Genomic DNA, 27,766 nt, shown 5'->3' with positions numbered 1-27,766 from the left:
TTCATCGACGCTGCGTCGTGATTCATCTATGAACGAATGAGCTGCTTGTCTGTGTGCGAGCAGTCAGGTGGTGGGCGTGGCCAAGGTGCAGCAGCGTTGCTGACTGACAGATTGGCTCACAACAGGCAGAAATGTCATGTTTTTAATGTCGGACATTTTCATGTCTTCTCGTCAACGACATCTCACAAACGTCTCTTCATGTTTTCGTCATCAGAGCCATTTTTAGCTCGTCATCGTCACGAAAAAAAGGTTCGTTGATGAAATAAATTCAGCATTGTTGATGAAAACAACACTGCTGGAGACCGTCGTCCGTTCTCATCAGTATTAATTCGGGACACTGGAACATCCAGGCTTGAGGGCATTTTTCTTCATCTGAATCTTCCAAAATGATTTTCAGGCAGTCTTTGAGATCTCATTGTGTTTTGTTTTTTTTTCCTCATCAGACTGGAGTCCCAGATGACTGCAGACATCCAGGCCATCCTGCAGCTCCTCCAGCGGCAAACTGCAGCCGGTCCTCCCGCCTACAGCACCGTCACCTCTAGCCCAGAGTACCACAATCCAACCGTCAGGGTCCAGCCAGTGTCCACCATCCAGACCGAGATCAGCCTCAAGCCAGCTCCGCCTCAGCCACAGGTACAGCAGGAACCAGCACTCATTACTATGTACTCCACCACTTTTCTTTGTCCAGATACCCACTGTGGTGTTTCCGTCACAGATCCCCGCCTCAGAGAGCTCTTCCATCAGTTCCAAAGAAACCGCCCCAGTTCCCCTCAACACAGAGACTCTTCCTGATGGGAGCTTTACTGGACTGCTCAATGGTGAGAAATGCTCCGTTAACGGTGAGGACTCTGTGGAGCAGCAACATCATCAACCGCCAAGGTTTCCGTCAGGCCGACAAGCCTCTCTACCCGACGTCCCCAACAGCTCAGGACCGTTGGAACTCTACAGGCCCGTGTCCGACCCAGGGCTTCCAGGACAGTAGCCCTGCCCCCTTAAACCTTTCTACGATGACTGAAAGTCTTCTCTCAAGCTTGACTCAGGGTCTAAGAAAGAGACTGAATATGCAAAGAATAAAAACTGTAGACTTTCTTCCATTCCTTTGGAGAACATCTCTCAGTTCCAACCCTTGTTAAGCTCTGATTTAGACATATAAAATCCATTTATACGGAGGCATTTATACACTATATTATTAACGTACGTAAAGTTGGCATCTAGATGGTGTACATAGTTCCAACAGATCACTGCCAGCAACACAAGGCACCTGATGTGCTTTTTCTAAAAGATATGCATGATTTTTGTTCCCATGTTTCCTGTTGCATGTTCATCACACACACTCTGCAACCCAGGAGGCATTCGGGTGTGTTCAGCATGCTCACAGACTACCGTAGCTACCCAGTCTTTTTTCTACAACTCCTGCCTCTTTAATAGGGAACAAAGCTACTTGAAACTCTTTGAGGCACTTCGGTACTCCAACAGCTCCAAGCAGATTGACATTGTCACCCCCTCCCGAGATCTGTCTGTACATTCAGTGTGCCTACCGTCCACCACATTGCCAGATGAAAAACTTCTCATTAGCTCAAAATACAGGACAAGTTGTAACGATATGTGAGGTGTGGTATACTACTACGCTTGAAAGCAATAACGATGGGCAAGTGCAGAAAAAATGAAAAAAGATTACAAAGATTTTTTTAAAATTTAACTCTTAACAAAACCTTTGGCAATTAAATGGGTGCTGATGGGACAATTTTTGCCCTTAGGATCATATTTGTTAGTTTTTGTGTAGCTTATCTAATTTAGGAACTCTTGCAGGAACTGACATAAAATCATCTTAAAAAAAAGAATATCCTTTGGAAAATTTCAGCCATATTAAAACAGTGCAGCTGAAATGGCAAGAAAGTATAAATCTAACAAGCACAAAATGCCCCCAGTGTTAAAAACGTAAGACCACAACTAGTAATTAGTAGTTAACCATCTAGTAGTTAATCTTTTCAAGTCAAAACTTGGTGACTGATAAAAATGTGGGGTTTTTTGGAACAGCTGAATGAGCCGTTTCTTTACATCTTGTAGAAATATAAAATAATCTGATGGGACCAAAAAAAAAAGTGAAATGTCTTCCACGTCTGACCGTGAGACATTTCTCCAACACATATGTTTTGGTTCTGTTTACCCACAATGCCAAGCACTAAACCCAAAATGCACTTTGTTTTGTAGTCCACTTCCTGTATTTTCACTTAACGTATTGAGATTTGCGGTTGTAGGTGGACCGAGTCAGCTTTTCTGATTCGAATCAGAGGTAGTTTGCTTATTCACAAACGAAGCAAACGGAAGAGGTGGAATCTTTTTTAACCAAAAAGGCTGGTGTGAATGCGCCTCTAAACTTATTTCGCTATTCTTGCTCTATATTACACTGGTCTCTGGAACTGAAATGGTCGTTTCACTTAAAGAACATTGGAGATAGCAACCATCTTAAATTACATCAACTGTCAAGCAACGAATAAGCTGAAAGCCACAATCATCAGATTTTAATGGTCATGTAAACAAAAGAAGGTGTCCGTTTTATCCAAATTTTTAAAAATAATTAAATCATGACGAAAATTATCGCGTTACCAAAAGTTAAAAAATGTTTTTCATGCGTGGCCGCTCTCAGCTTCCGTAGGCATCATTTCTGACCAGATGTTTATCTGAACGCTGACAGATCAAGTTTCAATAATCCCCAAATCTTCAAAAGTCAAAAGTAAAAAAAAAGTTAAGTTTCTACTCGATTAAAGACGTTTCCACCCGGGTAAAGACGTTTCCACCCGATTAAAGACGTTTCCACCCGGGTAAAGACGTTTCCACCCGGGTAAAGACGTTTTCACCCGATTAAAGACGTTTCCACCCGATTAAAGACGTTTCCACCCGATTAAAGACGTTTCTACCCGATTAAAGACGTTTCCACCCGATTAAAGACGTTTCCACCCGGTTAAAGACGTTTCCACCCGGGTAAAGACGTTTCCACCCGATTAAAGACGTTTCCACCCGATTAAAGACGTTTCCACCCGATTAAAGACGTTTCCACCCGGGTAAAGACGTTTCCACCCGGGTAAAGACGTTTCCACCCGGTTAAAGACGTTTCCACCCGGTTAAAGACGTTTCTACCCGATTAAAGACGTTTCCACCCGATTAAAGACGTTTCCACCCGATTAAAGACGTTTCCACCCGATTAAAGACGTTTCCACCCGATTAAAGACGTTTCCACCCGATTAAAGACGTTTCCACCCGATTAAAGACGTTTCCACCCGATTAAAGACGTTTCTACCCGGTTAAAGACGTTTCCACCCGATTAAAGACGTTTCTACCCGATTAAAGACGTTTCCACCCGATTAAAGACGTTTCTACCCGGGTAAAGACGTTTCCACCCGATTAAAGACGTTTCTACCCGGTTAAAGACGTTTCCACCCGATTAAAGACGTTTCTACCCGGGTAAAGACGTTTCCACCCGATTAAAGACGTTTCCACCCGGTTAAAGACGTTTCCACCCGATTAAAGACGTTTCCACCCGATTAAAGACGTTTCTACCCGATTAAAGACGTTTCCACCCGATTAAAGACGTTTCCACCCGGTTAAAGACGTGTCTACCCGGTTAAAGACGTTTCTACCCGATTAAAGACGTTTCTACCCGGTTAAAGACGTTTCCACCCGATTAAAGACGTTTCCACCCGATTAAAGACGTTTCCACCCGATTAAAGACGTTTCTACCCGGTTAAAGACGTTTCCACCCGGTTAAAGACGTGTCTACCCGGTTAAAGACGTTTCTACCCGGTTAAAGACGTTTCTACCGCTCAGAAAGATCGAGTTTTAAGATTTGTCTATTGAGACTGCCAGATTCCTGATCTGATCGATGTTTTATGTGTTCAGTTTAAAATGTTGGTTTTTAATATTTTTACCTTCAACTTTTAACTACTGGCTTCGCCGCTTTGACGAGGTCGATTCAAGCACTGCTGTCTGTTGTTGCATAACGGACGATCCTGCATTATTCCCTCAAAACTTTTTATTCCCATGAACAGTCTCTTCTTTGTGCCTTTTTTGTCGTTCATAATTGGCCTCCAGATTAGAAAAACCTGCTGCAATGTTTCACTCCACAGTAATAAAAACATTATATATCTAATTTAAAGAAATTGGATAGATCCAGAAGCTTTCCTTTAATATGATCTTTCCCAAAGACATACCAATCATGTACTTAAAAAGAAAAAGTCCCTAAAATTGTGATATAAAGGTTCTTGCTGTCAGACCGATTTGACTGCAACACTGATGGACAAAAACCACCAACATCCTCTTCTCAGAGGGAACTGCTGGACCTGATGGTTTCGCTGTGTTGCATGCTTTATCGTAGGTCTTCCATTATATTTATAAAAAGTACCGCTTCCTAAGTAGAGCGTCATGAGGAAAGTAAAACGGCTCAGCCTTCAACAGCCTTAGCTTTACTCACCTTCTCCAGCCTTTATAAACTGATTTTCCTCCTGTCAGATGTGATCCCGTTCAACCTCTCCAGACTGAACTGCATGATGAAAACCAAGTAGTTCTTTTAGTTTCTGAACATAAACTCAGATACGAGCTCATCTATTGCATGGCGACTGCACTTGACTTTGATATCAAAGCTATGTGACGTAACATAGCAGACATGACATCCGCAGACTTATTTTTCTAAAACAAGCTCTTTAATTTGCCTTTATTTTTCTACATATCTCTTTATTTTTCTTTTTAAGCCTGCTGTTTGAATGCTGTGGTCTGCTCTTGGGATGATGATGGATGCAGAGCTCTAAATGTAGCAAGCAGGACGTCAGCCAACCCTGCATGCTGTGGCATTGACTGCTGTTTGTCTTCATTTGATATTGCACATGGTTTTAATATCATTTCAGCAGAGTTTTCCTATTCGGCATGTTGAGGTGGATAAAACACGGAGCTGAGAGAAGTGATGGAACTTTACCTGAGGAGCAGCAGGATCAACGTGGCTCCGTCCTCCGACGTCGGGCTGGAGATGAAGAAGCTGCTGGAGCCGAACTCGCCGCGCTCTCAATCCGACGCTCGTCTGCTCAACTTTTCATGGGATTTGCAAACTTTTGCACAGACATATGAAAAACTTGCTGTACTGGCTATAAATGTCACTTTTTAAATCTAGTGCTGTCCACAATTGTTTTTATGCATTTTTTTAAACGTTTGCCACTGTATTTTATACAATGCAACACTTAACAGCTGATTTGAATGTTTCTGTTCTTAGCGATATTTAAAGAAATAAATTTATTGTGTAAATAGAGCGAGGGATGAATAATGTGCAACAAATAAAGAAAATGCATACTGATTATTTATGTGTTTATTGAGAGTAAACATGATTTTTCTGCAACACCCGGAGTGTCGAGATGAAAACAAGTTGTACAAGAACGTTGAGAAAAAATACGTTAACTTATGTGAATTTACAGCTCACAGTCACTTTGGCTTGTTAGTAAATTAAAGTTTATGAGAATTCACTTATGTTACCGTCAATGTACGAAAAACAAGGTAGGAAACGTGTGATGGTCCGAACTTTTCCCGGGCATTATAAAGAATAATAAATACGACTGAGACAACGTGTGAAGTATGCACTGATGCACAACAAATGCCGTTAATTATCCCCCTGGTAATGGATAATCTAATTACTCTTTCCATCGTTAAAATGCTGTTACTGGCAATAAAGTCGGTCCGTTGTTCTAAATCAGCAAAGTGAAGCCGTCTTCGTCTAACTGGGGTCTTGTGACGGTGTAGCAACGAACAACATGTTTGATATTTTAAATGCAATGAAGCCAATAACGTAATAACTTGCCGATAATGCAATCACGACTTCTTTTTTTTAATGCGTGAACTCTACAAAAACTGCTTAAAGAATAACATTTCTGATAAACAGACTGATTACTTCACATTTTTTATATTTACAGTGGATTTTTTTCATGCTACCCAATTTAAAAAAAACAATAGCATAACAACTTATTACGTTACTGGCTCAAAAATTCACGTTATCGGCCATTATTACGTGACTGGTTGCTACGGGGGGATCAGTGACGACGATCGGCTGAGGGAGGGTAAAATGTCATCTTTAGATAAACGGAGGAATCAGACATCTGAAAATACAATTACCATCTTAGAAAATGAAAGATCCCATAGACGAATATGGCTGCGGGGGCGAGTCCCAGTCATCTCGTAGCGCCACCGTTGGCCGGCATGGATAGTTTCCACGGTTACCAAGAAGAGCAAAGAATGAAATTTCCCAACATCTCCCAAATCAGCCACTGACTCTCAGCAACACTCCAGCCCCTTGTCTCTTAGCCCGTTAGCATTGACTAGCGTACCAAGCGTTACCCATTGCTCCACATTAAGCTTTGTCATGACATGGATACCCAGAGTTGCCGATTAACCCCCTAAATTCACTGTGCTGTTACACTGAAACATAGCCGACGCCCTCAGGCCGCCGCAGCCACGGTGGACGCTGGTCTGTCCTCTGTCAGTCTGCCTTTTGACACGGAATACATAGGAAATGTATCCAAGTATTTCATACTTGGATGGACATGGAAAAACGGATTTCACACATTGGCGGTAACACATATTTTACAAACTTTTTTCCAAGAAAAATAAAAAATAAAAAAGCATTTAAAGGCAAATTGTACGTTCATTTAAGCCATGACGCTCAGGCATCTTACATGACCCTAAATATAAAAATATGGTTTGATTATTCTGGACTGTATATTGAGGTTAAAATGGCACAACAGTACACAGAACATCCTTTATGTGTCAAAATGGCCACCTTACATGGAAGATAACTCTTCTTCTGACAGTCACCATCTTTAAAGGCTCTTCAGGGTAATTTTTTCTATGAATTTATCAGATATCTCATCAAAAATAATTGTCAGAAACCTTTCTGATAAAAGCTTAAAATAAAGTCTAATAGTTTTCTCTAATGTGGATTGTGCACCTGCTTAATATTCATGACACAAAGACTGAAGCATTACAACAAGCGTTACAAGCAGTGGGTACGTCCTGTTCACTCTGATATATACTGGCCTCCCTTTACATTCCTCCGAGGCACTGATCCGGAGTCTGTCGCCGACGGGTACGAACGCCTTCCCCTCATGTGGTGGGACAGACGGCAGCACGTTAAATGGCCATAGTGCACAAGATAAACTGTTAAAAGACAGAGATGGAGAAAAGAGTCTGAAACACAAAGTAAAAAACCAGGAAAAATAACATGGTTCTTTAAGCCTTTCTAACTCTTTAGCTAACGTTGCTCCGCAGGTTGTTTTTAACCTAAACCAGGTTGTTTTTAACCTAAACCAATTTGTTTTTAACCTAAACCAGGTTGTTTTTAACCTAAACCAATTTGTTTTTAACCTAAACCAGGTTGTTTTTAACCTAAACCAGGTTGTTTTTAACCTAAACTAGGTTGTTTTTAACCTAAACCAATTTGTTTTTAACCTAAGCCAGGTTGTTTTTAACCTAAACTAGGTTGTTTTTAACCTAAACCAATTTGTTTTTAACCTAAACCAGGTTGTTTTTAACGTAAGCCAGGTTGTTTTTAACCTAAACTAGGTTGTTTTTAGCCTAAACCAAGTTGTTTTAAACCTAAACCAGGTTGTTTTTAGCCTAAACCAGGTTGTTTTTAACCTAAACCAGGTTGTTTTTAACGTAAGCCAGGTTGTTTTTAACCTAAACTAGGTTGTTTTTAGCCTAAACCAAGTTGTTTTAAACCTAAACCAGGTTGTTTTTAACCTAAACTAGGTTGTTTTTAGCCTAAACCAAGTTGTTTTTAACCTAAACCAGGTTGTTTTTAACCATAACCAAGTTGTTTTTAACCTAAACCAAGTTGTTTTTAACCTAAGCCAGGTTGTTTTTAACCTAAACCAGGTTGTTTTTAACCTAAGCCAGGTTGTTTTTAGCCTAAACAAAGTTCTTTTTAACCCAAACCAGGTTGTTTTTAACCTAAACCAGGTTGTTTGTAGCCTAAACCAGGTTGTTTTTAACCTAAACCAGGTTGTTTTTAACCTAAACCAAGTTGTTTTTAACCTAAACTAGGTTGTTTTTAACCTAAGCCAAGTTGTTTTTAACCTAAGCCAAGTTGTTTTTAACCTAAACCAGGTTGTTTTTAACCTAAACCAGGTTGTTTTTAACCTAAGCCAGGTTGTTTTTAATCTAAACAAGGTTGTTTTTAACCTAAACCAGGTTGTTTTTAACCTAAACCAGGTTGTTTTTAACCTAAACCAGGTTGTTTTTAACCTAAACCAGGTTGTTTTTAACCTAAACCAGGTTGTTTTTAACCTAAACCAGGTTGTTTTGAACCTAAGCCAGGTTGTTTTTAATCTAAACAAGGTTGTTTTTAACCTAAACCAAGTTGTTTTTAACCTAAGCCAGGTTGTTTTTAACCTAAGCCAGGTTGTTTTTAACCTAAGCCAGGTTGTTTTTAACCTAAGCCAGGTTGTTTTTAACCTAAGCCCGGTTGTTTTTAACATAAACCAGGTTGTTTTTAACCTAAACCAAGTTGTTTTTAACCTAAACCAGGTTGTTTTTAACCTAAGCCAGGTTGTTTTTAACCTAAACCAGGTTGTTTTTAACCTAAACCAGGTTGTTTTAACCTAAACCAAGTTGTTTTCAACCCAAACCAGGTTGTTCTTAACCTAAACCAGGTTGTTTTTAGCCTAAACCAAGTTCTTTTTAACATAAACCAGGTTGTTTTTAACCTAAACCAGGTTGTTTTTAGCCTAAACCAAGTTGTTTTTAGCCTAAACCAAGTTCTTTTTAACCTAAACTAGGTTGTTTTTAGCCTAAACCAAGTTCTTTTTAACATAAACCAGGTTGTTTTTAGCCTAAACCAAGTTCTTTTTAACATAAACCAGGTTGTTTTTAACCTAAACTAGGTTGTTTTTAACCTAAACCAGATTGTTTTTAATCTAAACAAGGTTGTTTTTAGCCTAAACCAGGTTGTTTTTAACCCAAACCAGGTTGTTTTTAACCCAAACCAGGTTGTTTTTAACCCAAACCAGGTTGTTTTTAACCCAAACCAGATTGTTTTTAATCTAAACAAGGTTGTTTTTAGCCTAAACCAGGTTGTTTTTAACATAAGCCAGGTTGTTTTTAACCTAAACCAGGTTGTTTTTAACCTAAACCAGGTTGTTTTTAGCCTAAACCAAGTTCTTTTTAACCTAAACTAGGTTGTTTTTACCCTAAACCAGATTGTTTTTAATCTAAACAAGGTTGTTTTTAGCCTAAACCAGGTTGTTTTTAACCCAAACCAGGTTGTTTTTAACCCAAACCAGATTGTTTTTAATCTAAACAAGGTTGTTTTTAGCCTAAACCAGGTTGTTTTTAACATAAGCCAGGTTGTTTTTAACCTAAACCAGGTTGTTTTAACCTAAACCAAGTTGTTTTCAACCCAAACCAGGTTGTTCTTAACCTAAACCAGGTTGTTTTTAGCCTAAACCAAGTTCTTTTTAACATAAACCAGGTTGTTTTTAACCTAAACCAGGTTGTTTTTAGCCTAAACCAAGTTGTTTTTAGCCTAAACCAAGTTCTTTTTAACCTAAACTAGGTTGTTTTTAGCCTAAACCAAGTTCTTTTTAACATAAACCAGGTTGTTTTTAGCCTAAACCAAGTTCTTTTTAACATAAACCAGGTTGTTTTTAACCTAAACTAGGTTGTTTTTAACCTAAACCAGATTGTTTTTAATCTAAACAAGGTTGTTTTTAGCCTAAACCAGGTTGTTTTTAACCCAAACCAGGTTGTTTTTAACCCAAACCAGATTGTTTTTAATCTAAACAAGGTTGTTTTTAGCCTAAACCAGGTTGTTTTTAACATAAGCCAGGTTGTTTTTAACCTAAACCAGGTTGTTTTTAACCTAAACCAGGTTGTTTTTAGCCTAAACCAAGTTCTTTTTAACCTAAACTAGGTTGTTTTTACCCTAAACCAGATTGTTTTTAATCTAAACAAGGTTGTTTTTAGCCTAAACCAGATTGTTTTTAACCTAAACCAGGTTGTTTTTAGCCTAAACCAGGTTGTTTTTAACATAAACCAAGTTGTTTTTAACCTAAACCAGGTTGTTTTTAACCTAAACCAAGTTGTTTTTAACCTAAACCAGGTTGTTTTTAGCCTAAACCAAGTTCTTTTTAACCCAAACCAGGTTGTTTTTAACCTAAACCAGGTTGTTTTTAACCTAAACCAGGTTGTTTTTAGCCTAAACCAAGTTCTTTTTAACCCAAAACAAGGTTGTTTTTAACCTAAACCAGGTTGTTTTTAACCTAAACCAAGTTGTTTTTAACCTAAACCAAGTTGTTTTTAGCCTAAACCAAGTTCTTTTTAACCCAAACCAGGTTGTTTTGAACCTAAACCAGGTTGTTTTTAACCTAAACCAGGTTGTTTTTAGCCTAAACCAAGTTGTTTTTAGCCTAAACCAAGTTGTTTTTAACCTAAACCAGGTTGTTTTTAGCCTAAACCAAGTTCTTTTTAACCTAAACAAGGTTGTTTTTAACTTAAACCAGGTTGTTTTTAATCTAAACCAGATTGTTTTTACCATAAACCAGGCTGTTTTTACCATGAACCAAGTAGTTTTTACCATGAACCAAGTAGTTTTTACCATGAACCAAGTAGTTTTTTACCATGAACCAAGTAGTTTTTAACATAAACCGAGTTGTTTTTAACCTAAACCAGGTTGTTTTTAACCTAAACCAAGTTCTTTTTAACCCAAACCAGGTTGTTTTGAACCTAAACCAGGTTGTTTTTAACCTAAACCAGGTTGTTTTTAGCCTAAACCAAGTTGTTTTTAGCCTAAACCAAGTTGTTTTTAACCTAAACCAGGTTGTTTTTAGCCTAAACCAAGTTCTTTTTAACCTAAACAAGGTTGTTTTTAACCTAAACCAGGTTGTTTTTCAACTAAACCAGGTTGTTTTTAACTTAAACCAAGTTGTTTTTAACATAAACCAAGTTCTTTTTAACCTTAACCAGGTTGTTTTTAACCTAAACCAGGTTGTTTTTAACCTAAACCAAGTTTAAGTTGTAGAAGCTGAAAATTTTTACTTTCAGCCAAAATGCAGACGTCATGCTGTCCGGAAGCAAAAGAGTAAATATATAAATTAATTCATATAATGAACAAGTGAAATCAGAACATAGAAAACATGGGGACTTACATAAAATAAAGATATCAATTATTCCATCAGTTTACTATTTGCTTTATTTCAGCAATATTTATTGGCATATTTATTTATTAAATCTAACTATAATCTTCTCTATTTCAGATTTAGGCTGTTTTCTGGCAGTTCCTGTCCTCCATGTGGACGTCACCTGACGCAGGAACCGAATTAAAAGCTAAAAAATGACTTAGCTAAAGTAGTTCTCTTAGCAGAACTAATGCAGTTATTTATTTAAATATACTGACTTTAACTTCTGTGTATCTGTTGTATTAAATTTAGGAAGTGGATAAAAGGAAAAGCGTCTTGCAGACAGACATGAATTCAGCTCTTCAGACACTTTAAGGTAAAACAAAGAGAACTCACATCATCGTACTGGAAGTTGACAGAGCCCTGGTGCATGTTGTCTCTCTGTCTGAAGTTATCTGTAAACACCACACGGCGTCAGCAAAGCAAACTCACATGGAACATGTTGGGTCCTGCTGCCGCCGTCATACCTGTGAGGGCTCGCAGTTTAACACAGCAGGCCACGTAGTCGTCAAAGAAGATCCGGCCTCCCTTGCTGTAGCGTTTGATGATGGCGTTCAGGGCCTGCGGGCTGACTCGGTAACCTGAGATGGAGGTTGAAGGACCTCGTTAGTGGGACCGAAAAGCCTCGAAAACACAGAGAACCTTTGCACATCAGAGCAGACGCGACACATCCTGCAGCCCAGCTGATCACCATCAGTTCATGTTGAGCTTCAATCATCCACAATTTACTTGGAAATAATTGGATTAAAAAAAGGTTTAAATGAAGAGGAAAATACAGATTTTACTCCAGTTTCCACATTCAGAACCGTCATTAATAATAATAATAATAACTTTATTTGTATAGCACTTTTCGAAACAAAGTTACAAAGTGCTTCACAGCATTTAAGAACACATACACAAAGGTAAAACAATAAAACATGAATTCAAAAGAGACAATAAAATTAATTAATAAAAACAAATTTTAAGTTTTTAATTTAGTTTTAAAAGTGCTAACAGTGTTGGCTGCCCTGAGCTCCTCAGGCAGAGAGTTCCAGAGTTTAGGAGCTCTGACTGAGAAGGCCCGGTCTCCTCTAGTGAGGAGACGGGAGGGGGGCACAGTCAGGAGGCTCTGACCTGAGGAGCGCAGGCACCGACCCGGGACATAGGGGGAGAGCATGTCACAAATATAGGTGGGGGCTACACCATGGAGGGCTTTAAAAGTAATTAATAAGATTTTAAAATCAATTCTAAAGTTGACCGGTAACCAGGGTAGGGAAGCTAAGATAGGGGTGATGTGTTCATGTTTTTTAGTGCCTGTTAAAAGTCTTGCTGCAGAGTTTTGGACCAGCTGGAGACGACTGAGCAACTTCAGACCTAAACCTGCGTATAGTGCATTACAATAGTCCAACCGGGAGGAAATTAGTGCGTGTATCACCTTTTCCAGGTCAGACTGGGAAATAAAATGTTTGATCTTGGCTATATTACGAATCTGATAAAAACAAGATTGGACAACCTTTGTAACCTGAGGGCTAAAATCAAATTGCGAATCTAAAATAACCCCCAGGTTACGGGCAGATGGTTTTACCAGATTGGATAAACTATCAAGAGAAGAGAGATTTTGAGTGACTTGAGATGGACAGAATGGAATTATTTCTGTTTTTGATTCATTGAGTTCTAAAAGATTTTGGGACATCCGGACCTTTATGTCGGAAAGACAGTTAAAAATGGGAGTGAATGATTCAGGGTCGTTCATAGCCAGCGGGACGTATAGTTGTGTGTTGTCTGCATATAGGTGGAAATTTATATTGTGGTTTTGAATGATTTGACCTATGGGAAGCATGTAAATGGAAAATAAAATAGGTCCAAGGATGGAACCTTGTGGAGCACCGTATGATAGGGGGGCCGAGGAAGATGAAAACTCTCCAAGTACTACAGAGAATGACCGGGATGAAAGGTAAGAGGAAAACCAAGATAATGCAGAGTCAGTAATGCCAATAAAATTTCTGAGACGCTTTAACAGAGTGGCGTGGTCAACTGTATCAAATGCTGAACTTAAATCAAGTAAAATTAAAATTGAACATAGACCAGTATCAGCGGCTAAGAGCAGGTCATTGGTGACTTTTATAAGGGCAGTTTCGGTACTGTGGTGTGAGCGAAAGCCGGATTGAAGCTTTTCAAACATGTTATTGTTCATGTGCTCGGTCAGCTGGGTGGCAACAGTCTTTTCTAAAAGTTTGGATAAAAAAGGCAGATTTGATATAGGTCTGAAATTGTTCAGGTCCAGAGGATTAAGTGAGGGCTTTTTTTTTAGAATGGGTCAAACTACAGCACTCTTTAGACCAGGAGGGGCACAACCAGATGAACTGTTAATAATAGAGAGGATGTGGGGACCCACGGTGTCGAAGATGTCCCTCAAAAATCTAGTGGGCAGAATGTCTAATTTGCAGGTAGTAGGATTTGCATGCTGAATAAGATCCTTTAAGTTGGATAAAGAAATTTGTTTAAAATGTGTCAGTGAGGACCCAGTTTGGTTCAGGACATCAAAGTTGCCAGGGGCAGGTGGAATGTTATTCCTAATGTTGGCAATTTTATTAACAAAATGAGTGAGAAACTGCTCACATTTTGCAGCAGAAGCATCGATAGGAGGGGTAGGAGGGCAAGTAACTAAGTTTATTGTTTTAAATAATATTCTAGAGTTGTTGCTGTTTGAGATTAACTCTGAGAAATACAATTTACGTGCTTCTTCCACTGCCAATTGGTAGGCAAGCATATGGTGTCTAAGGTTTTCTAAAGATACCACAAGTTTATCTTTTTCCATTTGCGTTGTTTTAACTGCCTAGTATGATGATTAAGCCAGGGTAGGAAATTCCTTTTGATAGGTTTTGTTTTATACGGGGCAATAATATCTAGAATTTCCTGGCATGTATTATTGAAATTGTCCAGGAGCTCATTTACTGATGACACATTTGTTTGCAAATTGCTAATCGATGCAGCCAGAAACATGGTGCTAAAACTGTTTGTTGAGTTGGGTTTGAAACTGCGAGTACGGCTGCTTGATGTAAGCTTTTGTATGGTAGAATGCAAATTAGTTTTGAATGAGACACCCTTATGGTCAGAGACACAGAAATCCAAGCGGTTTACATTATCAATGTCAACTCCCAGGGAGAGGACAAGGTAAAGAGTATGTCCTCTGTTATGGGTTGGATTTTTTACATGTTGGACTAAGTTAAAAGAATCTATAAGACTAATAAAATCAGTGGTAAAACTAGAAGAACTGGGACAACACACATGTATGTTAAAATCACCAACAATGATCACCCTATCATATTTGGCAACAGTGCACACAAGAAAATCTGAGAATTCTTCAATGAATTCATTGGTGGCTTTAGGTGGCCTATAGATAACGGCACAGAATGTAGGTTGTGAGCCACAGAGAAGAAAGACCAGGGATTCAAATGAAGAAAACGTATCATTAGGGAGGGCGGAACATTTGTAATCAGATCTATAGATCACCGCAATTCCACCTCCACAACCAGACAATCTTGGGTGATTAAAGCTAGAGTACTCAGGTGGACAGGCTTCAGTTAAGGGGATAGTACAGCCAGGTGTGAGCCATGACTCAGTAATAAATAAAAAATCAATATTATTTGACATGATGGACTCTTGGCAGAGAAAGGACTTGTTTGTTAGGGACCTCACATTGAGAAGACAAAAATTAGTCGTGCGTGGGGTAAGAAAAGGAGTAGTAATTTTAACCTGAATTAGGTTTTTTCTAAGGCAAAAAGGAACAAATGATTTTGATTTTGACCCAGTGGCACCATGGATTCTCTGCCGTACAACTGTTCCAATGGGAAGTACCTGCAGTGGCCAGCAGGAGGCGACCTCAGCGGCGGTGGAATGTGCAGTCATCGCAGAGGAAGAGGCAGAGGTCACAGTGGGGGTGTTTGATGTAAACGTAAACAGTCATGCACGTGTGCAAGTTTGCACCGCGTGTTGCATATTAGCCGCAAGTATGCGACAACCCGACCTGTTCGGATGAAGGCCATCTCCACAAAACAGTGAGTACGTCACAGTACATTATCAATACGTTTACTAGGGCTGCTCGATTATGGAAAAAATGATAATCACGATTATTTTGACTGAAATTGAGATCTCGATTATTTAACACAATTATAGATAAGAGGTTTTGGGGGGGGACATTTGAAGTGTTTACTGTGGTAATACAGACTAGTTTCTTTCCACCAGGTCCTCATAGCTATTGTTTGTCTCAGACCAGCAGCTTTGTTCCATCTGGTGTGATCTGGAAAAAATAGTCTGGAGACATTTCGTTTTCACGTTGAAATCCGCGTCAATAAAACGTAGCGCGACATTTCTATACGGCTCTGGTGCGGCTTTACCACAGGTCCGTAGCGGTGCCGAAACATCGGACTGTAACCACGTCTTTCACACACCCTCACTACACTCATCATACAGGGCAGAGAGAGACAGTCCACTAACATGGTGGTGAGACGGCAGTGATGCCGTTTGTCCAAAGTGTTGATGAGTTTCTTAAATCCCGGATTGTTCACTGTGTTAATTGAGAAAAAAGTTCTGTTTGTTTATAACGTTTGTCTCTCTGTGACTCTGGGAGCTGGTGGATTATTTAGTTGCGACTCACAAAAATTGAACATTTTTCTATTTTTTTGTGTTGCGTCGCAAGCCCCCGTGTGCACGTCTGTGTACACGAACGCAACATTTTACATGCACGACTGTCGCCTGTCGCTTGGCTGGAGGAGGGCAGAGATTTTCACTTCCTCACACAAGTTTACATGATGGAGAAGGAGCGACGCCGCCTCCCGTGTGTCCAGGTGTCTGCAACTCGTTCTGAATAAAACTAAAGCGGTCGGGGCTGTGGGAGGAGTCTGCAGCAGTGGGAGGAGTCTGCAGCTGTGGGAGGAGTCTGCAGCTGTGGGAGGAGTCTGCAGCTGTGGGAGGAGTCTGCAGCTGTGGGAGGAGTCTGCAGCAAAGCGCTGCAATGACAGCTGCGCTCGATTTGAAAACAGCACAAATCGAAGGACAAAAAAAATCGGACCATTTCATTTTTATGATCGTTGGAAACCCAGATCGTAATTGCGATTAAAATTCGATTAATTGCCCAGCCCTAACGTTTACATTTACTGATCCATCCTCTTAGAAAATATTACTAAATATTTCTGTAGAAAAAGATGTCGGCTATATTTAGCCTCAGTTATACATTTATATTTATATATATATATATATATATATATATATATATATAAATATACACACATGCACACAATTAGATTTAACATATTTAAGTCATATAAAACAATATATATCTCTATTCTATTAATTTATTTTACTTCTTTGACATATTTTTATATAAGTTTAATTTTTTTATTTACTGTAAACAGTCTACATATAAAGTGCATATCTATAGTTATAAATACATTCGTAAATTTCTCAAATACTCTTTATACATAAAAATATTTTACTTTGATCAATTATATTCTAATACTTTTAATTATTTAATCTATTTACATATTTAGTTATTTTTATATTTATACTGTACAGAAATATATAAATTGCATATATGTATTTTACAAAAATATCTATCAATTTATACAATAGATTTGATCAGTCTTCTCATTTTATATTTGATCTTTTATTTACACAATTATCTTTATAGAAATTTATAAAGTTAATATATTTTTTAAACTTCACATTTGATATAATTATTTATTAATTATTTTTATTATAATTTTTACAGCTTCCAGACCAGCACATAAACCAGCAAACATATCAGGTATCAGGAAGCAGTAAATCCAGTGTTCCACATGATGATCTGACCTAGAACATTTCTACATGTGTGTAATAAGTCTGACCGCCTGAACTCACTCACCTCATCATACAAACTCAAGTCACGTCTAAATTCATCCTGGGGCCCAGAACGGACCTTTTGGAGGGCTAGTTTTGGCCCCCGGGCCATATGTTTGAATGAATGAAACTTTATTGTCATTGCAACAGGTGCAACAAAATTTTTTTCTCGTACAAACCGTCCAACATATAAACAACAACATATAAACAAACAGGATCCGGCAGACTGAGGCAGCAGCCATGTTTGACCATTTAATGACCATTTCCTCTCCGTATTGTTCCTACTGCTCCTGATTCCTCTGAACTCATAAAGCATGAAAGGTTCTTCGAGCTGTTCACCAAGCTGACCACAGGCCAGCGTTTCTGTCCTAAAACCAGCCGACTCGGCCGCATCCCTGACGTGTTTTTCTGGGAGTGGTTCGCTGGAGGGTTTATGTCCCTTTCTATACGAAAGTCTGGAGGTTGGGCTCTTTGTGGCATTACTGTCACCTCCAGTCACCAGACCTCATTGGGATGTTCTGCATGAAAATTGGATCAATCCAGCAGCTCAGAGATTAAAAGAGAAGGAGCCTGATGGATCTTTCCAATCAGCACTTTTTAAATGACCGATCAGTGTCATTAAACATTCCCGCTGGAGTTAGACGTGTCACCAGGAGCCAGCAGGCCTCCGTGGTGATGAAACACAGCGACTCACCCATGGCGTTGATGGCCTGAGACATCTCGTGAGGTTCGACGGTCCCGCTCCGGTCCTGGTCAAACATCAGGAAGTTCTGCTTCCAGCCGCTCAGAGCCGTGAACAGCTCCTTGAACTCATTGAAGCCCATCTTCCCCGTGAAGTCTCTCTGGTGACCGTCTGGTTAAGCTTTGATAAACTAGTAATAAGTGAGAGACAAGCTGCTTCACCTGGAACCACACCTGCTGCATGCTGAAGCAGCGAGAGGAGAAGGAAGCCTGGACTTCCACCTCTGACAGAAAGGATACGTCCAGCATTGCAATCATGATCCTGCACGTCTCCAGGCTGAAGGCTGGGAAGAAGGAAATTCATGCCATTACTAAAGCTTTGCTCCAGGGGAAACTAGTCAAGCTTTAACCTCCACAGCTCTGAAGGACACAGGCTAATATTTACTCCTGCACCAGACTTTCTGCTGCAGGGAGTCCAAAATGTTCAACCTCACGGCTGATTCAGGGACATCGTCCCCTCTTTCGCTTCGGATTAGCGGATTCATGAACACAACACTAATAACGCCTGCAGCAGAAAGCCTGACCAAAGCGACATCAAACTTTACACTAAAAACAAAATACGGATGAAAAACTATCCGTCCAGGGTGCAGCAGACAAGCCGACCCCTGGCGCCGCCCCCCCACCTGCAGGTCAACAGCTCTGATCCAGCCCACCCACATCCTGGACCGGGTCATAACCTACGGCCCATCCCCCGGCTAGCTGGATTAAACCAGGTTCCAAGTCCCCGATCTTTAAATTATGAGGTGATAAAAACGTCTGACTCCAACATGGGAACAAAAGGAAAAAATAACTTTGAACCTGGTTTAATTCAGTGTTTGGATATTTTTGTCCTCGTGTGAATAACAGAAAACTTCAGAATACTTACAACAAAGTAAGTCTTCATTTAAGAGGTAAAACCGGGAATTGGAGGTGATAACTTCAAATCGACCGTACTCCGCTGTAGCGTCTCACCTTAAATGTCTAGTGAACTGCAACGCTTAGACGCAGGATCCCTGACCCTGGTCCTCAAGCCCACCATCCTGCAGGGATTCGAGGTTCACTGCTGCAGCACACCTGGTTCAAATGAAACGAACCTCTGACCCGCTCTGCACACGTCTGCTAATGAGCCATTAATCTCAGTCAGGTGTGCTGAAGCAGGGAAACACGGGAAGTCTGCAGGCCTGAGGACCGGAGTCATGGATCTCTGACCCTCAGATCTGGATCGGGTAACAAAGGCGTCGTCAGAGAGGAAGTGATTAAAAGTGAGTTCCTCAGTGAAAGCTGCTCTGAACAGCGCGAGGGACGGCCCTGATGAGGAAACGACGGCTCTGTTAGATAAGGAGGACCTGATCAGAAAGACAAACCGGATCAGCGTGAAGGGGAAGAACTTACGAATGTAGCTGCCGGTGAAGCCGGCTTGACTCAGACACCTCTGCAGCTCCTCCGCATCAATCTCACCGTCCTGCACAGAGAACAGGCCAGACAGCGTTCAGCCTCGTCCACATCAGACGTGCACCGAGTCTCAGGTCCGCTGAGGTATAAAAAGACTTCTCATACTTTTATTAACTCTGGTACGTCAGAGGAAAAACTCCAGGCTTCAGATGTTACAGGAAAACTCACCTGGCCGGCTATAGCTGTGAAGTAACCCCACATTGGATCATTAGCAGCTGGGGGCGGGGCACCATATCCACCTGGATAGCCTCCTCCATATCCAGGATATCCTCCCTGGGGTGCTCCCATCGGCCCACCCATGCCTCCCATGGGGCCTCCCATGGGGCCTCCCATGGGGCCCCCTGGCATGCCTTGGGGTGGCATTCCCTGAGCTGGCATGCCGGGCATCGGAGCGCCGTACTGAGACAGAAATCAGTTTTCTTCTTTATGTTTGTTAATGGTTTACAGCCTGCAAACAATAATCTGTAATAAACCGTCGACTGCTGGAAGAAACCTTGAACTCTGACGCAGGAACAGCGACTGGTTCGCACCGGACAGTCTGACAGCGAAGAACGCGACCAAGATATTCACCTATTAACCGTTCTTTAGAAAACTCACAATAACTGCAGGTTCAACAGTATTTTACATGACTTACACATTTATATTTATAATTTAGATTATTACAGTATTTTAAACAAAAAAAATATACATTTAATCATATTTGGATAAAAATAAAAAGTTATTAAATATATTTGATTAATATTTTTTATGTATGAATTTTTTTTCAGTTATTTTATTATATTTTTTTCAAACTTTGTATATAAACCTTTTATAATGTATTTTAACATTTTTATTTACATTTTACCACATTTTTTGTTCCGTTTTATATTTTCATTGCATACATTTACATAGAAAACATTTCTTTATAAAAATGTACAATTTAATTATATTTTAAATTCCAATTTTTTTATTTTAATTTTAAATATTTAATATTTAAAGTGAAATAATTGTATTAGATATTTTATTTATAGGAAGTTAATATCTAACTTCTAAGTCAAATGTTTTACCAGTTTTCTCAGATGTCACGTAACCCTGCACAGATGGTCTGAAGTGACAGAACAAAACTGTAATCGTACTTTTGTGTGGTTCTCTTTGTTAGACATAATTAAAAAGGGGATAAATCCACAGAAACATCTTAATTAACACTTTACTTCAGCCTGACACAGCTGCTGTGCTTGGGCCAAACTACATTTACTAACCCGGAAGACATTTTTCTTGTTCATTTCCAACCTTCAGCGACGGAAAAACTACTTTACGGGTGTTAAACAACGTCAGGCTGGTTTCTTACATCCCAACTTGGAGGTTTTTGCTCTAAAATGTGTTTTAGTTCTTCTGGTAAAGACGCAGAAAGTCGTGTAAGCGCGAGCGTCCAGCTTCATTTTGGCTAGCTCATGTAGCTCCTGTGTCGCTTTAAAAAGCGGCGATAAACGTTTCACTCACCCCGCCGTATCCTGGATAAGCCATTTGATTAAACAGCAAAAGAACAACGAATTCTGCAACTTTAACGCCTTTAAAATAGTTACTGACAACGTTTTTCTCTGTTACAAGCCTCCAACTTCCGATAAGTCCGCGCAGCTGTTACATCATATCCGAGCTCCTCGGAGGTTCCAGGAAGCGAGTTGACTGACAGCGCAGTCGACCAATGAAAGAGGAGGACATGAGCTAAACCCCGCCTATTTACTATTTTTAAATTTGTCAAAACAACCACAAACTGAAACACCGGCAGCACAAACATTAATTTAACAAATGAATGTGATGTGTAAAGTCTGTTCTAACATTAAATATTATGTGTAATTTAAAAGAAATAACCACTAGATGGCGCCATGGAAACCTGGATGGGCTTTTCCTCAAAGAAAACCCTAGTTGTTGTTTTTTGTTTGTTTGTTTGTCTCTCTGTTTTTACCACCTGTGTAATGAAAGCAAACAATAAATAATAATAATAATAGTAATAATAATAATAATAATAATAACAATAATAAATTGATAAAAATTACATTAAATTAAAAAACGACAGAATAATATTAAAAATTAGATGAAAATAGGATTTTTTAAAAAGTTCAATGTATAGATAAATGAGCAGCAAAGATATAATAAACAAAAAAAATAGAATAAAAAAGAAAAACAAACGCCTAGATAAAATAGAAAAATGTCATAAAAGTAAATGAAATTGAGAAAAAATATGTAAAATAAAAAATTGTCATATGACAAATAAACTAGTTAAAAAAATACAAGTTATTTTTTAAAAGTATAAATTGCACAAAAATTCTTTTTTTTTGTTGTTGTTTATTTAGTTTTTTTGGTTGTTTAATTTGTATAGTTAGTTTGTCTATACTTAATGTGAATTTATTTATAAACTTTATATTCATTTTCTGCAGTTTTTCTAATTTTCATTTATTTAAAAAATCATTCCTACATTATATAAATTTCTTTTATTTGTTTCATTTTATTTTTTGTTGGAATTTATTTTATTGTTTTTTATTATTATTTATTTTAATTGGGTTTTTATGTTTTAATTTTACTCTATATTTTTCAAATAAACACATTTCCCTCTTAAAACTGGGATTTTTTTAATGCAAAACTTGTCATTTGAGTACTTTTACTAAATCCCATGTTCTCATTTTTAATGACTTCCCACCATTTTATGCAGCAACTGAGTTTTTATTTTCATCTTTGAACTGTTTGAAAGTGAACTTTCTCTCTGGAATTTACCTCCAGATTTTTTTTAAAGCCAAACGGAGGTTTGTTAAGCAAAGTTTCACAAAATGTCTCCACACCTCAGATTTTTCTTGCCATTTTTCCAAATAATAACGTCTAAACTTAAACACGATTCAGCTTGTGGCCAGGAATGTGAGCCGACAGCAGCACATCTGCTGAAGGCCCAGTCCACATCTGTTTATCCCTGAGAATAAACTTCCGCTGGAGTCGGTGATAGCAGAGATCTGCATGCATGATTACCCAGCATCCTCTGCAGGATGTAAACACAAGCATGCTCTGCAGCTCTGGAAGCAGAGTCGCTTTGTGTTGGGCGACTTTCTGACTGATTCATGCAGGAAAATCATCAGCTTCAACCTGCTAATAAAAGCTGAGCCTGATTTATTTAGAAGAATAAAACGTGTGTGATGCAGGTCAGCATCGACACAGGACCAAGCAGATTTATTTTATAGTCCGTTGTTTACTTTTATTTCATGTGGTGACATCACTAGTACATCTACATCAGAGATGTCTAACATACGGTCTGCGGGCCAAAATGGGCCCTTCAGTGGGTTCAGTCTGGCCCGCTGGATGAACTTAGTAAATGTGATAATAACATAGATATTAAATGAAATATATATATATATATATATATATATATATATATATATATATATATATATATATTTTAAGCAACTATTCGTTCATTTTCTGTTTCGCTTAGTTCAGTACCGGGTCACAGGGAAGCTGGAGACTACCAGCATTTATCAGGCAGGAGGCAGGTTCACCTGGACAGGTAACCAGTCCGTCAGGGCAACACAGAGACAAACAACCAGTCACTCCTAGAGAGAATTTACAGACCATTAACTTCATGTCTTTGGACGGTGGGAAGAAGCCGGAGAGAACATCAAACTCCACGCAGAACGGTTGCCGTTAGACCACCCCAATGTATAAAATTTGTGTGAAAAAATAACATATGATTAAAAACTATACATAAAAATTGAACATTTACATGTATTTATATAAAATATACACTTTATATAAAAACCTCAAACAAATAAAGAGAAATCGAATAAATATTAAACATGTAACTGAGGTTAAATATGGCTGAAACTTCACTTATTTTTCACCAGTTTTCAGGTTCTTTATAATATTTTCTAAAAGAATAGATCATTAAACAAAAGCATCTTGATAGTTTTCTGGTAATTATTCTAAAACATTTCAAAGCTTTGATGCTGATCTGGATGTGGATCCTGCACTAAAACCAGTTTTACGGCTTAAATGGTTCAAATAATTCACTCACCTCTCGGAATATAACCCACATCATCTGTTCAGCACGAGTTACCATGACGATGAAAAGTTAATGTGATTTTATAAAACAAACATTGTGATTGTAAAAGAATTTATTGCCACAAAGATGTTATTAACAGAATTATTTAGGTTGAGATGAATTTAGTTTCATAAATAATTTAACAGGAGTGTGATGTAGAAACATTTCATGGAGCTTCGTATTAAACTGGAAGAAGCCTTGAAATAAAATGTGTTTTCTCAGTCTCTTGTTTGGTCTCCATTTCCTTCCATCAGCTCAATAACTGTCCAATAAGACCAAATGCATTCGAAGTGACACCTATAAAGGAGTTAATGGAGGCATCTGCAGCGCGAGCTCCTCAAACAAGCCGTGCTGCATTAGCGAAGACATCGACGGTCTGTTTGTTTGCTGAGGATGTCCGGTGTGAGGCCAGAATGATGTCTCGTCCTCATAAAGGCACAGCTTTGTGTTTGTTAAGCTTTTAACAGGTTCGCAGCATTTACCGTCCGCTGGTACGAAGGAAAAACAGACTAAACAGACTTTCATTTCTCGGCTCCCCGGCTCTGAAGTGGGTTTAACGAGGTCTCACACCTCCCGCCATCATGTTTTCCAGGCTTGGCAGGACGGTGCTGCAGTCTGAGACGGTGCAGACGGACATTAATGACCAAGTCAACACAGATTATTAATCTAATGACATTTATGACTCTTTACCTCAGCTGTGTTCCAGTCAGTCAGCAAAGAGTCACGATTACGTCATACAGCAAAGCACCAGGACGAGGCAGACCATGCTACCATCACGCTACACGCTACCATCACACTACCCACTACACGCTGCGATCACGCTACACGCTACCATCACGCTACACGCTACCATCACGCTACCCACTACATGCTGCGATCACGCTACACGCTACCATCACGCTACACGCTACATCACGCTACCCACTACACGCTGCGATCACGCTACACGCTACCATCACGCTACCCACTACACGCTGCGATCACGCTACACGCTACCATCACGCTACACGCTACCATCACGCTACCCACTACACGCTGCGATCAAGCTACACGCTACCATCACGCTACACGCTACCATCACGCTACACGCTACCATCACGCTACCCACTACACGCTGCGATCACGCTACACGCTACCATCACGCTACACGCTACCATCACGCTACCCACTACACGCTACCATCACGCTACACGCTACCATCACACTACCCACTACACGCTGCGATCACGCTACACGCTACCATCACGCTACACGCTACCATCACGCTACCCACTACACGCTGCGATCACGCTACACGCTACCATCACGCTACACGCTACCATCACGCTACCCACTACACGCTGCGATCACGCTACACGCTACCATCACGCTACACGCTACCATCACGCTACCCACTACACGCTGCGATCACGCTACACGCTACCATCACGCTACACGCTACCATCACGCTACCCACTACACGCTGCGATCACGCTACCATCACGCTACCCACTACACGCTGCGATCACACTACACGCTACCATCACGCTACCATCACGCTACACGCTACCATCACGCTACCCACTACACGCTGCGATCACGCTACCATCACGCTACCATCACGCTACCCACTACACGCTGCGATCACACTACACGCTACCATCACGCTACCATCACGCTACACGCTACCATCACGCTACCCACTACACGCTGCGATCACGCTACCATCACGCTACCATCACGCTACTATCACGCTACACGCTACGATCACGCTACCTACTACATGCTGCGATCACGCTACCATCACGGTACACGCTACGATCACGCTACCCACTACACGCTGCGATCAAGCTACCATCATGCTACACGCTACGATCACGCTACCCACTACACGCTGTGATCACGCTACCATCACGCTACATGCTACGATCACGCCACCCACTACACGCTACGATCACGATACCATCATGATACCATCACGATACCATCACGCTACCATCACGCTACACGCTACGATCACGCTACCCACTACACGCTGCGATCACGCTACCATCACGCTACACGCTACGATCACGCTACCCACTACACGCTGCGATCACGCTACCATCACGCTACACGCTACGATCACGCTACCCACTACACGCTGCGATCACGCTACCATCACGCTACTATCACGCTACACGCTATGATCACGCTACCCACTACACGCTGCGATCACGCTACCATCACGCTACACGCTACCATCACGCTACACGCTACGATCACGGTTTTAGACGTGTCATTAGTTCATGTCCAGAAAGATGGCCATCCTTCCTGGTCCTGATGGAAGTTTTCCTTCCTTGTCCTGGTCCTGATGGAGGTTTTCCTTCCTTGTCCTGGTCCTGATGGAGGTTTTCCTTCCTTGTCCTGGTCCTGATGGAGGTTTTCCTTCCTTGTCCTGGTCCTGATGGAGGTTTTCCTTCCTGGCCTTTCAGCAACTCAAACAGTTCTTGACGGATTTTGATGACTTTTAGGAAATCTCTGGATTAGGTTGTGGGTCTGATCACCGCCTGGATCCAGGAAAGTTTTGAACCAACCACCAGAGGCGGTCATCCTGACACCCTGCCGACGGCAGCTCCTGCAGACGCCATTTTTCCTTTAAATCTTTCATCGATCTGAAGTAGACCAAGCTTCGATAATTAATCAAATAGTTGATTAATGAGCCTGTGGGATTATTTTCAGTTTGGGAATTCAGATAAAAACTTACTAGCTTACAACAGTTGCTCATCAGCGAACAACAAAATTAAATTATTTTTAAATAAATGTATATTTTTATCAGTTATTTGAGAGAGAACAATGAAAAAAGCATCATATAATTCAAACGTGAGGAAACAGCTGGATGTCATATTGATTTATTGTGTAAATAATGAACACATGCCCTGGATGCAGGTCTGGTAGAGGACCCTGCTTTCAGGTCCAGGGCAGGTCCAGTTCGTTAGAAAACACCACAGCAGGTCGTCTTTAGCTGCAGCTCCAGATGAACGCTGCCTCGGCATCTTGTCCAGGACGTCTACTCCTGACTCGTCCTGTTAGAGGAGCTGATCATTTCTGGCCCACCTGAGCCTTCCTCATTCATTAGTTGGACCATAACCAAACCTTATTCTGCTTTCGTTCCTTCTGCTTCTCTTCATTTTGTTTATTATGTTTTGTTATGTGCTGTTGGTCTGTCTGTCGGTTAGCAACATAACTCAAAAACTTCTGGCTGGATTAACAAACAAACACAATCTGCAGAATTATGATTGTGTTTCACTCTGAAACATCAACATTACATCATAACTGTGAGGTGAGAGAGGGTCTCACGTTATACTCAAGCAACCTCCAGCGGTGAAATATAAAGCCTATGCAGAAGTATGCAAATTTCCCTGAGGACTCTCCAAAGGGATTAAAAAGTATTTCTATTTTAAGTGCAATAAATTGCAGTTCCCCCCTCGTCCACTAGGGGCTCTAAAACAGAGCAAATCCTCATAGACTCCTATGTTAAAAAGACCAACTTCACAGCAGAAATAAACATGTTTAAAGCCTGGTACAAAAATCCATTTTAGGATTAAAAGGTCAAGTTTACCTTCATGACAACTGTGAGGGGGCTGAATTTTTTCTAACTCATCCCTTTGGATGTTATTTAATCTTGAAATTCTGCATAATTAGGGGCGTGTCCTTTTGATTGACAGGTATCCAATATCCGCAGCAAGAAGGGAGAGTGTAGCACAACCGCGGTTTTTAGCCGTCTAACAGCACACCTTAGCTTTATCTCACCTACCTCCGTTAGCTAGGTAGCTACCGTTAGCTCGGGGTTAGCTCAGTTAGCTCTTAGCTGCAGGCAGCTCGGAGTTTGATGGGTGTCAATCATCCACCCCCACCTTCACAGTCCCCCTCTCAGCTCCACCTCTTTGCCCATTTTCTTATTTTCCGGGACTGAGGACAGCTGTGACGCTGCCAAGATGGCGACGGTGGGAACGCCCAACGAGCTTCACTTTAGCTTTTCAGAAACCTACGGGTGACATCATGGATGCTCCGCCCATCTTTATATAAGTCTAAGTCTATGGTTATACTTGATACCGCGGAAGACAAGACGTTATCTTCACGTTAGAAAGTGTTTGTACAACATCACACAACCCTACTATAAAGAAATAAAGAGCAGACATATGAGATATAGTACACACACACACACACACACACACACACACACACACACACATACATATATATAGCCTATATATATATATATATATATATATGTGTGTGTGTGTGTGTATATATATATATATATATATATATATATATGTGTGTGTGTGTGTATATATATCAGTTATAGTTCATTGTAAAAGTTTTATTGTCACTGTAAACTCTGGTTTATTTTCAACATTTTCTTCTCGTTAACAGCATACCATAAAAACTTCTAAAGGGTTTAATTAACGAATGATGAATGGAACATTTAATTAAACTGAGTTGAACT

The 27,766-nt window shown here is 40.1% G+C and overlaps 2 protein-coding genes across 4 annotated transcripts in view; one reads left to right on the top strand and one right to left on the bottom strand.

Moving 5' to 3' along the window:
* kcnh7 (potassium channel, voltage gated eag related subfamily H, member 7) overlaps positions 1–2,091 on the top strand; it is a 124,245-nt gene extending 122,154 nt beyond the window's left edge. For all 3 annotated transcript variants that reach the window (XM_041978332.1, XM_041978334.1, XM_041978333.1), the window contains 2 exons: positions 444–633; positions 716–2,091. In XM_041978332.1, coding sequence (XP_041834266.1) covers positions 444–633; positions 716–982 — 457 coding nt within the window. In that variant the 3' untranslated portion in view covers positions 983–2,091. The remainder of the gene's footprint in view (positions 1–443; positions 634–715) is intronic.
* A 3,241-nt stretch (positions 2,092–5,332) lies between these two features.
* gca (grancalcin) lies at positions 5,333–20,885 on the bottom strand. Its single transcript, XM_041978335.1, has 8 exons — positions 20,715–20,885; positions 19,404–19,634; positions 19,176–19,245; positions 18,045–18,088; positions 17,758–17,905; positions 11,675–11,788; positions 11,544–11,602; positions 5,333–7,188 (listed from the first exon to the last, which is right to left on the bottom strand). The coding sequence occupies exons 1-8, from the start codon at positions 20,736–20,738 to the stop codon at positions 7,162–7,164; spliced, it is 717 nt and encodes a 238-aa protein (XP_041834269.1). The 5' UTR covers positions 20,739–20,885; the 3' UTR covers positions 5,333–7,161.
* Positions 20,886–27,766: the final 6,881 nt, after the last annotated feature.

Source organism: Melanotaenia boesemani, chromosome 24 (genome assembly GCF_017639745.1).
Source record: "Melanotaenia boesemani isolate fMelBoe1 chromosome 24, fMelBoe1.pri, whole genome shotgun sequence".
Taxonomy (NCBI): Eukaryota; Metazoa; Chordata; class Actinopteri; order Atheriniformes; family Melanotaeniidae; genus Melanotaenia; species Melanotaenia boesemani.
This window is presented reverse-complemented; position numbering and strand designations above follow the sequence as displayed.